Raw genomic sequence first — 12,456 nt, forward strand, 5'->3', positions numbered from 1 at the left:
CCACAACGCCCGGCTATTTTTTGGTTGCAGCCGTCATTGTTGTTTGGCGGGTCCAGGCTGGGGATTCGAACCTGCCACCTTAGTTGTACGTGGCTGGCGCCTTAGCCGGTTGAGCTATAGGCGCCAAGCCAATAATCCTGTTCTATTGGTATCTTTTACTTGAGGTTAAAGTTAGGCAATCCCCATTATGTATGTTCCCAAATTATAATAACTCCAACTAAAAAGATGTCCTTCTAAGATTTAGATAGGAAGAAAATTCAATCCTAAGAGGAATACCAAAGGTAGATGTGTATATTATAATGCTTTGGAGCATAAATACCTACTCTATGGTCAACACCATTCTAGTCAGGCATCATCAATCCATGAGGCAGGCAGAATCTAAGCTCTTGAACAGTTTAGATCCCAGGGGGGTATTAAAAAAAAACCAACTATGGCAGCGCCCGTCGCTCACTGGTTAGGGAACTGGTCACATATACAAAGGATGGCAGGTTCGAATCCAGGCCTGGGCCAGCTAAACAGCAATTACAACTGTAACAACAAAAATAGCTGGGCGTTGTGGTGGGCACCTGTAATCTCAGCTACTTGGGAGGTCAAGGCAAGAGAATTGCTTAAGCCCAAGAGTTTGAGGTTGCTATGAGCTGTGATGCCATGGCACTCTACCCAGGGCAACACAGTGAGACTTTATCTCAAAAAAAAACCCCAAAACACAACAACAACAACTAAATAATGAATAGATAACTTCAGGCTCAGAGCTTGTAGCTCAGTGTTAAGTAAGGGTGCCAGCCACATCCATTGGAGCTGGCGAGTTCAAATCCAGCCCGGCCCACCAAACGACAATGACAACTACAACCAAAAAATGGCCCGGTGTTATGGTGGGTGCCTGCAGGCTCCAAGCCTGAAATTATCTAGTTGGTTTTTGTTTTTGTTTTGAGACAGTCTCACTATGTTGCTCTGGGTAGAGTGCCATGGCATCACAGCTCATAGCAACCTCAAACTCTTGGGCTTAAGCAATTCTCTTGCCTCAGCCTCCCAAGTAGCTGGGACTACAGGTGCCTGGCTGTAGTTGTCATTGTTGTTTGACAGACCCGGGCTGGATTCGAACCCGCCAGCTTTGATATATGTGGCTGGTGCTTAGCCACCTGAGCTACAGCCACTGAGCCTATATTTTTTAACATATATTTTTAAAGCAATTTTTTGTTACTCTTTCAAATGAAAATACACCATTTTTCATTACCAAAATTTACAGGAATGATACAACTCAACCTTTATCTAATCTTTTATACACAACCTTCACTATCTTTACATACCACAGATGCTCCTCTACCAGTCTGTGTACTGCCGAGCCATGGCATGTTGATTGGAGTCCCGGGATTACTATGCGTGTACGGGGTTGTACCTTGTACAGCTGTTAAATCATCACGTGCATGTATAACCAAGAAATCCTCTGATCTACAAAGGAATGTCCACCAGAATGAAAATAACTCATCAGTTTTTCTTTCTTACAGCTGGAAGTTCTACATTTACTTAAAAAATTAATTTTTTTCAGGTTTTACTCCTAACTCACAGACAATGCTTCATACTCGAACAATTTCCACTCCCTTCATTTACTTTCTTTAACTCTCAGTTCCCTCTACATCTCTGGCTGACTTTTAGCACATCAGCTTCCCCTCTACTTATAATTTAGGAGGACTCCTTTAAAAAATCTTTTGAAAGTTATAGTTCAGTGGATATAACCACTTACACTGCAATGTTACTAGATAAAAAACAAGTATAAAGGGTACCCTTTTGTTTCCATTTCCATATCATCATCTACCCAAGTATAGATCTGTGTAGCCAGAATTCCAGAAACATCCAGTTCTTGAACGTCATGGCTGGAAGCAACTGCTATGCAGTTTCTATTTGCCTGAAAAATAAATCATACAGTAACTTCAAAATGCATCAAAAAGAGGTACAAGAGCTACTCCTGAAAAGAAAAAGGACGAAATAACCTCTAAAAATGGTAACTCAAGTACAGAATATATAGCACTCTTAGAAATTTCTTTCAATTACATTTATCAATTAAATATTTGGTGAACTAATCAGAAGCTTAGACATATGTTTATGTTCTAAGAAAAGTTTCCTGGACAGAAAGCCAACGATAAACGGCAATACGTGTAGCACTTTGTGACTTCTCCCAACACTCTCTCTCTAGTCTTCCAGCATTCGATGATCTCTGTAAGGTTTGCACAATTTGGAAACGTGGGTGAAGGTGCTAAAGAAGAGAAGAGCCGGACTCGGCGCCTGTGGCTCAAGCAGCTAAGGCGCCAGCCACATACACCTGAGCTGGGGGGTTCGAATCCAGCCCAGGCCCACCAAACAACGATGGTGGCTGCAACCAAAAAGTAGCCGGGCATTGTGGCAGGTGCCTGTGGTCCCAGCTACTTGGGAGGCGGAGGCAGGAGACTCGCTTGAGCCCAGGAGTTGGAGGTTGCTGTAAGCTGTGATGCCACTGCACTCTACCCAGGGGGACAGCTTAAGGCTCTGTCTCAAAAAAAAAAAAAGAAGAGCAGAGCCGTAAAGGTAGAAAAAGTATATGTGGAGGGGGATTAAGAAACTCCAAAGGAAAGGTGTAATTGTTAATTATTCAAATAAAATAGCATTACTTTCTCCTAAAGCAGCAGTTCTCAACCTGTGGATTGTGACCCACAGGAACTGTATTAAAGGGCCGCAGCATTAGGAAGGTTGAGAACCACTGTCCTAAAGCCTTTCTATCTTTGTCAAGGAAACTAGAAGTGGGAAAGGGTCACAGAGAAAAGGTATAGGGGCAGAAAAATAGTGAAAGAATTATGCAAGAAGAAATCATGAATGAAAAGTTGGTAAGATTAAATGACATGAATGTTTGGCCATGAATTAAAAATGCACATCTCTGAAACAGAAAACAGGAAAGAATAGCAAAGAGAAAATATGATTAATATTAGCAGCATGTGAAATTCTTATATAGACTATTAAGAAAAAGCTGAAATTCCAGAGATAAAAGGAAAAACACATAACTAGACTGTTGAGAGACAATTCCCACGTCTCAAGTCACTGATTGCCCTTAGTTCAGCAATATCATGTCTAGAATGTTTGTATCACTAGTCTCTCCCTTCAGAGAAAAGGGCAGGTATGCTTCCTGTTCATCAGAAGAGATTAGGTCCCCTTAACTCAGGGATCTTCTTCTACGATGTACCTACGGAGTCTGCAGGTATCATGTGGCCTTCTTCCTAGCACTCTGCAGGAATTGCAGTTCCGAGAACCAGTGTTAGATGCTGATTTTCCAGCTCCTGCTCTTACTGTTGGAAATGGAGTTTCCTTTGTCTCTGATCAAGGAGTCTTGCGTTTTCTAACAACATCATTAAACTGTAAGAGCTAACTGGTTAGACTGAGGTCAAGGTGAAATCTCAGACCCTTCAGAGTTCTTGACACTGACAGTTCTCAACTAAACAAATGTGAAAAAGTACAATCTTTACGGCATTTTTAACAAATGCAATTTACTGGCTGGGCAACAGTGAGACTCCGTCTCTACAGAAAAAATTAAAACTTAGCTGGGCAAAAAGATTAAAACTTAGCTGTAGTCCCAGCTACTCAGGAGACTGAGGCAAGAGGAACACTTGAGCCCAGAAGTTTGAGGCTCCTGTGAGCTATGATGATGCCACTGACAACAGACAGAGACTTTTTCTTTTTTTTTAAGAAAGCAGTTTAAAACAAAAGGTATTACTTCTCAGTTACAAATTTATCAAGGATATAAAAAATATCAAATCTAGGGAAATAAATAGGCAAACTCAGACACCGTGATCTGAAGACATCCTGGACAACTGTTCATTACTAGTTAGAATATTTGAAATCGTGTTTTCTTCAGAAAAAGGCAGGTAATATAGGGTACGGACAATAATCTTGTATTTGACATTTATATACCATGTTATGTATATACTACAACTGGCCAAGGGGCTAATTCCATGTTTGCCTGCCTCACACTGAACGAGTCATTATTCAAGATTGCACATGAGGGAAATGAAGCAAAGGATATAGGGAAATATGAGAAAAGAATAAAAAGGGAACTACGGAGGAGAAATCAAAGAGAAGACAGATACAGCACAGGATGATGGAGAACCACCCGGTAAAAGGATCACTGAAGAAGGACATCACATTTCCTTGTATATCACAGAATATACAACCACATAACATTTTAAAATTATTTAAAATTACAAACATGTGAACATCATATATATATATTTCATTTAAGTATACTTTAGGAATACATGAAAAGAGACATATAGATCCTTTAAGTTAATAGAAAAAAAAGGGAACAAATGAATAACTAGAAGTCAGTAGAAACTATACAGTAAGGCAAGGGGAGACGGAGGGGAAATAACTGAAACAAGCCTTAACCTTGAACTACTGTACCCATCTATGAGGAACTTACGGAAATCTCTAAGGTGGATGTTAAGCAGAAGTCTAAGAAATACAAAGAAAATACACTAGTTGGGCGGCTACTGGAGGTTTAAGTCAAAGAGGGAGAATTTTTGAGTAACATATAAGCTTAAATTTGTCACATATTAGGAATCAGATTCAACATATTCATAAGGAATATAAGAAACGTTTTCTGTGAGTTAACTGCTGTAATTCCAAAGCTATTGCATATATGAGGTAAGAAAGCATTTCTGTGTAATAACAAAGCATTATAAATTTATCAGCTCCATATCCAAAGTCACATGTCAAATAAAATAATCCTTTTAAAAAATAAAAAACCTTATGTGGATTACAATTTAAGTAGCTGGAAGTAGCTTTGGGAAAGAGAAATACTGATATGAATAAACTGATAAAACCGAATATATTCTTCAACTATGAATAGTTAATAATCAAACAAATAAAAAATGTCTATGTACTTACTTTATTAACAGCAAAGGCAGTAATGATATCAGATTCTTTATGAATAATTCGTGCTTTACCTCCAGGATATCCCAAATCTGCTTCTATCTAAATGGAAGGAAATAAAATACAAAAAACATTGATTTTAGTAATAAAACAAATAATATATGCCAATCTATCAATCAGTACTTGCATTACTTATGTTAAGAAATTTTTTATATATTTCGATTCCAAAGATATATCCTAATTATTTCGAAAACAAAATGTATTTGACAAGGAGAACTTAAAATTCTTTTAAACTTGCTTTTTCACATATAAAAACACAGTTGATACAATATACAACTTCATTAACTGGTTATCCTACTCTACCCTGCTAATTAGATTAACTTCAAAAGATTAAGACATCCTAATTATTAAAGTAATAATTTATTACCAAGCAGGTTTCTTAGTATTATAATTCTAATAATACTTTATAAATATTAAAAGGTCAGATAGTCAAGGTTTTAGGTTTTACAGACCATAAAAGGTCACCGTTGCTTAGTCTTCTTTTTCAAACCTTTTTAAAAATGTCAAAACCACTTTTAGCTCAGGGGATATTATAAAAACAGATGAGAGGTGACAACTTTGCTGTAGTTTACTGAATTTTAGGCTAAAATAACTTTGAATTTATTCAAGAGAAACCTGAACCCTAAAAGGCATAGTAACTAAAGTCAGTAATCATTTAGTAGCTGAATAAACAATTCCGTGTACTTTAGACGAGGGACATATATTTCACCTGCTGCTTACTCCAGAGACGGTATATATGTCCTTCAACTTAGAAGGGAATAAAATATAAAATCAACATTTACTAAAATAAACAGAAGTGGGAAAGAGGAGCCACTTATTAAGAGCTGGAGGTGTTGCTTAATGTACGACAATATTTCATCTTATTTCATCCTTTCTAACCCCCGAACTTTTAAAATGAATTAATTTTAGAGCTCACTGTGATATGCAGAAATTATTCATTTTAAATTAGCATATAATAAATTTGTTTCCTATAAAACTAGATATAAACATTGCCTGCCAATTGACCATCGAACTGACCAGAGTTAGCAGATTTTTAAAATGGCAACTAGGTTAACTATTCAATTGCAGAGTTGAGAAACTTGTAAGATAACCCAAATAAAATACTCCTAAGCAAAAAAAAAAAATCAGTTACTGTACATGAAGTGACTGTCAAATACAATCTAATCTAAAATTTAATTTGCTTACAAACATAAAGGAATTTCAATGTTTATTGAACATTCTGGCTGACCTGAGGGTCAACTTGTCTTTCAAGGAGACTCTTAGCTCCAGCTACGATGACAGACTATCCAGTAAGAATGTACAAGCCAAATTCCACGATTTTATGACAAAATTCCAACTTACCCACCAATCTCTTTGTATCTAAGGTACACTAAGCTTCTATTACTAGGTTTTGAATTGAAGGCAGAGACAGATGATAGTTCCCACTATTTGCTGGTAATGGCTGGATAGGGAGAACATACCTGTTTACCTGGGGAACTTTTTGAAACTTTACATGTATGGGAAGAAAGCTATAGGCATGAACTGCAAAAAAGCGTCCTCAACATGAGAATGCATTCGTGTCCTCTAGTTATCTGCACTTACTAAAACATTGTTTCTCAACAGTATGGGGTCAAGATAATCTGCTTGAGAGTCAATTGAGGTCGTCTCGTATGTATGAAAACTTTGAATCCTATGTCAGAAACACAATCAGAATCCCACATGGAATGGGGCAAAAAAATACTGGTTAATATCTTAAGAGTCTTAGGCACATTAAATCTGAGAATGACTGTAAGTGGTAAAAGTTAAGATTGGAGAAGGGAGGGTTCGGCTTATGTGGGGCTTCAAAAGCCGTAATGGAGTTCAAAAAGTATTCTAAGGCTGAGAAGTCATTGGCAGATTTTGAAAATTTAGGCTGTTGTGAGGTAAAACATAAAGGGTATGAGAATGACTGCTAGGAAACCAGTTAAAAAACTACTACAGTAGCTTAAGTGAGAGATCATGGTGGATTGGACTTGGGCACTAGGAATGGTGATGGTGGTAACTGGTTATAACTGGGATAAATTTTGCTAATGGACTGTACTGTAGTGTTGAGTGAAAGAAAGAATGACTCCTAGTTCTCAGGTCTGATAAACAGGTGAGTACAGAAGTGAACGAAAGAGTGGGTTTGGGTTGGAAGCAGGGGATGTCTGGAGTTCAGGGAATGAGGTGGGATAAGATACTACAAAAAGAAAGTGAAGACAAGGCTGGGCGCAGGGGCTCATGCCTGTGACCCTAGCACCCTGGGAAGCCAAGGCGGGCAGATCGCCTAAGCTCACGAGTTTGAAACCAGCCTTAGCTAGAGTGAGACCCCCAATACTAAAAAAATAGCCAGGCTTTGTGATGGGCGCCTGTAGTCCCAGCTACCTGGGAGGCTGAGGCAAGAGAATGGCTCAAGCCCAAGAGTCTGAGGTCACAGTGAGCTACTGACGCCACCGCACTCTATTGGAACAACAAAGTGAGACTGTGTCTCAAACAAACAAACAAACAAACAAACAAAAAAGAAAGTAAAGACAGGAAAGAGAAAAGGTTAGAGAACCGAGTTCTGGGATACCAAATATTTCAAGGATGGAGAAAAGACAGGCCAGTTCAGTAGCTGTCAGTCAATTAGTTAACGTTAAAAAAAATAGAGTTTTATATTATGGGAACTAAGTGAGGCATGAATTTTAGAAAATGTCAGGGGTTAACAGTATCAAATGATACTGAAAAGCTGAAACAGAAGAGGACAGAGAATTGACTACTAAATTTAACATACTGTTATCAATGGTGACTTTGACTTAGAAAATATGAGTGAAGTGGGCCAGAGATACTAACTAATGAGAGAGAATGTGACATCTGGTGAATTAGGAGGGAAGTCCACTAGAGAAGGATCATGCAGACATTCAGCTGAATTGATAATGTTTTATTTCTTTAGCTGGATGGTTTGTTTATGGTGTTTACAACATTATTCTTCAAACAAATGACTTTAAAGGCAACTTTATCAATGAATTTTGCTACATAAAGGGAAGCAGAGAAATGGAGTATTTTTTTAAAGGGAATACATTAAAATATATTTGCTCATACTAATGAGAATCATCTGAGAGAGAGGTAAAACTTTATTAAGAAGGAGAGAGAGGGGATAAGAAGTGAAGCAACGTCCTTGGGTAGGTAACAGCACACAGGATCAGTCATGAATAAAAGATGTAGCTTTAGAGAGAAGAGCGACAGTTTATACACTATTGGAAGAGGCAGAACAAAGTCTGTGCATATAGAGCCACGGTGGCAGAGAGGTCAGGCTAAAACCCTGACTGATGATAGGTGGGGAGTGGGAATGGAAAAGAAACAAATATCAAGTAAAATGAAATCTACAGAATACTCAAGGCATTCCTGGGAGGAAATGGGAAGCAATCCAGTAAACATAAAATGGCATCAATACCTCAAATATCAGGAAGGAAGAAATAATTTGTTTTCAAAACTGTAGCAGAGGAGTGAGAGGCAGCACCACCACAGATTCTGTACATATTAAAAGGACAAGGGAATGTTATGAATAATTTTATGCCAAAAATGTGACAAAAGAAATGAAATATACACATTTTTTGAAAGGCATAAACTACGAAAACTCGCTCAAGAAAAAAATAACTTGTACTTCCTGCACCTGCTAAAGAAAATAAATTTGTAGTTAAAAAAGTCCAGAATTCTGCAAACACTTAAGAAATAATACTAATTCTCCACAAAGTGTTCCCAAAAATTGAAGAAAAGAGAATCTTTCTTTGCCAACTCATTCTAAAACACACCAGTGTTGATCTAATACCAAAACAAAACAAAAATATTACAAGAAAACTACAAACTGATATCCTTCATGAACATCAATACAAAAAAAAATCTTAAATTTTAGCAAATCAAATTTATCAATCTACAAAAAGGATAATACATCATGACCAAGTGGGGCATATGGTAGGAATGCAAGGATGGCTTAACATTAGAGAAATCCATTAACCTATCAGACTAAAGAAGAAAAACCATACAATCATCTCAACAGTAGTGCAAACACACAAAAAAATCATTTAACAAAATCTACTGCCCACTGTTTACTAAAACCTCTTGGCCACAAAAACTGCCTCAGGCTTATAAAGGAAACCTGCAACAAACCTACAGGTATTATACTTAATGATGAAAAACCAAATGCATTTTCCTAAGAACAAAAGTAAGATAAAACCTGTCTACTTTACCGCTTCTACTCAACATTAAGACTGGAGAGAGGTGGGGCAAGATGACAGAAACATTGGCTGCCAAACTGTCTCAATAAGAAGGAAAAATTTTAGATGAAAATAAACATAGTTCAGATGTGATTCTGAGGAGAAAGTGCCAGAACCTACCAGAGATTCCACAAGAAGTCGCAGGGCAGAATAAGAAGGAACAAGATTTTGATGGAGATCAACCCCTCAGAAACCTGGAGACCCACAGAAAAGGTAGTTGAAGGTTTGTTTCTCCTCCCCTCACACCTCTTGTAGGCTCATTAGTTGCTGGAGAGCTTCTCTACCTTGCAAGTCCCAAAGCTGCCACCACCAGTGAACTGGTGGCTTCTTGAGAACAAAGCACTGAGGTGTAGCCCCTTGGGGTCGCCCCCTACCACAAACCTGAATGGAGGCAGTGGGTGCACGTTGCTTCTCCACCCATTGCATGCATTTCTACTCTCCAGGAGCTTTAGCCCTTCAGAATCCATGCCACTGGTCTCCACACAAACATTTCCCAACTCCTGCCCAGATTGTTCTGCCCACAAAGGACTGGTGGTCAGAGGGAGCTGTGTGGTTCCAGAGCTTGGACATGCCAGGTGGGCTGCAGCTGGGGAGAAGGACAAAGGGAACCAGGGAATCAGCTCTCGCCCATTCAGACTCCTGTCCTTCTCTCCCCTTCTCTCCCCTCTCCCGCCCACTGCTGCTGAGTAGCGGTTTCCAGATGTTTCAAGGGACAACTGAGCTGGGGCTCTCAGGGGTGGCTGCTTCCCCTGTTGGTGCATCCACTACACTGAGGCTTCTGCAGAGTGGGGCTCACATCTTTCCTCTTAAAGACCTGTCACAGGCAACAGGTACTCAGACTGCGAGCCCCTGCCTGCCAGCCCTCTACAATGCTGCTTGGCTGTCTGCTCCAGCAGAGCAGAGGATATCCTGAGTAGAGGGACATGGAGCCTGCTTCAGTACTCCACAGGCAACTCGAGACCAGCGGGCATCTGCCTGACACAGTTAGGAACTGAACTTGGGGGATCAGAGGACGGGGCTGCAACCTGGATCCTGTGCCCACAGGACTTGACTGTGTTGCTCAGGAGCAAAGAGGGGAGATTTATGAACTAAGCTTGGGAGGCAAGGGAGGCCAAGTAGGCAGAACCAAAAAAAAAAAAAAAAAAAAGTGCAGGGAGGATAGGTGGAGGGAGGGTAATTGGTGGGACCACACCTATGTTGCATTTTAAAAGGGTACGTGTTAAATCTACTAAGTGTAGAATACAAATCTTAACACAATAACTAAGAAAATGAGGTGAAGGCTATTAACCAGTTTGAACAAAGTATTTCAAATTGTACATAAAACCAGCACATTGTACCCCATAATTGCATTAATGTACACAGCTATGATTTAATAAGAAAAATAAAAAACAGGGTGGCGCCTCAAAAGAGTAGGGCGCCAGCCTCATATGCTGGAGGTGGCAGGTTCAAACCCAATCCTGGCCAAAAAAACTGCAAAAAAAAAGTGCAGTGTGGGTCTAAATGACAGGGCACTTATGGAGGATCCCGCCTCCAACAGGAAAGCTGTGCTTTTGGTCCTGGGTAGGATCCTTGGCAGGGAAGCCCCCAGCCTGTGGCACCTTGCTGGTGAACTCAGATGGTCTGTGCTGCTGTCTGTGGCCAGACAACAGACGGAGATGTGCAGAGTAAGGGAAGAGGGACAAAGGTGAAACCTGCTCCTGCTTTTTGGACTGTGAATCCCAAATGGACCCTCCCCAACAAGCAAACTTTCTACTTTTGTGAGAATTCTTCAGCTCCTTCCTGGTGGCTTTCCCAAGTGGCCTGGAAGCTGACCTTTCAGCCCTTTCTGAAACAGCTCTTGTGCCCACCTTTGTGGAGGACTGAACATAGGTCATCAGACCCGGTCACACCTAGCCTCACTCCTCCACCCACCTCTGCTATGGTGGAGAATAAGGAGGCCTAGAGAGATCCAGAGCCCTGCTTACCACCTGGGACATTCAAGTGCTTCTCCTATAAACAGGTCTCAGAAAACACCACTGCAGTAGACGCTTCCTTGAAAGCACCACCTACTGGAAGGGAGGACAAACTCATAAAGCCCATTACAGTATTTGCTGATTCATTCAGACAGAGTATGGCTGGGTCTTACCTACATGCACCACCTTCTGACTTAGAGATTAAACTTGGCATCCCACTGTAATTAATTCATACCATTAAGAGGACCACAGGACTGGAGAAAGAGAAAAGATTTCATAGGCCTCCATGTCCCCTTGTCAACACAAGACAGGGAATCTGCCCAAGGACATAGTACACCCACAAATAACTAGTGATCAAGGAAAACACCATATCAAGGGTATCTATAACCAAGGTATCCATCCAGAACTCAGACCCACATCAAAGTATCCACAAACAAAGCCAAAGGTCTTTACCCAACATACACTACAAACACACCCTTCAAAGAATGAGGTGGGAAAAGCCCCATTTAAACAAAAGAAAGTCCATAAACAAGAAGAAACAGCTACTTCAGAGGAGAAGGAATCAGCACAAGCACTCCAGAAGTATGAAAAATCTGAGTGAAAAAGGCCCTCTGAAAGGAACACACCAGCTCTCTAGCAATGGATCCAAACCAAAATGAAAACACTGCAATGATAGATAATGAATTCCAAATGTGGATTGTGAGAAAACCCAATGAAATCCAAGAGAAAATGAAAAACCAACTTAAGAAACCAGAAAAACAATTCAGAAAATGTGTGGAAAATTTACTAAAGAGATAGATATATTTTAAAAAAATAGAACTTCTAAAAATGAAAAAATTGATTTAAGGAAATATAAAACACAGTGAAAAGTTTCAGAATAGATTAGACCATGCAGGAAGAAGAATTTCAGAGCCCAAAGACAACTCTTTTGAATTAACCCAGTTAAAAACAAAGAACAAAGAATCAAGAGGAAAGAACAAAGTCTACGAGAAGTATGGGATTATGTAAAATGGCCAAGTTTAAGAATCATAGACACCCTTCAGGGCGACGTAGAACAAACACCAAAGCCTAGAAAACCTATAGGAGGGAATAACTGTGAAAACTTCCTTGGTCTTGCTAGAGAGATTTAGACATCTGGATATAAGAAAACCTGAGAGATTCATTGCAAAAAGGTTATCACCAAGACATTCACCTCATTGAATTCATCAAAGGCAACAAGAAAGAGAAACTTCTAAAGGCCATGAGGTGAAAATCAAGTAACTCACAACAAAAAATCCATCAGACCAAAAGCAGATTTCTCT

At 39.6% G+C, this 12,456-nt stretch overlaps 1 protein-coding gene across 1 annotated transcript in view; it reads right to left on the bottom strand.

Annotated features, from left to right (window-relative positions):
* Positions 1-12,456, bottom strand: part of DMXL1 (Dmx like 1) — a 157,712-nt gene that overhangs the window by 24,179 nt on the left and 121,077 nt on the right. The window contains exons 36-38 of the mRNA XM_023512698.1: positions 4,909-4,995; positions 1,782-1,903; positions 1,308-1,449 (exon numbers count right to left, since the gene is read on the bottom strand). Of these exons, the coding sequence (XP_023368466.1) occupies positions 1,308-1,449; positions 1,782-1,903; positions 4,909-4,995 (351 nt within the window). The remainder of the gene's footprint in view (positions 1-1,307; positions 1,450-1,781; positions 1,904-4,908; positions 4,996-12,456) is intronic.

The sequence above is a fragment of the Otolemur garnettii genome, unplaced genomic scaffold (assembly GCF_000181295.1).
Source record: "Otolemur garnettii isolate 467f Iridium unplaced genomic scaffold, OtoGar3 scaffold00030, whole genome shotgun sequence".
NCBI classification, from domain to species: domain Eukaryota; kingdom Metazoa; phylum Chordata; class Mammalia; order Primates; family Galagidae; genus Otolemur; species Otolemur garnettii.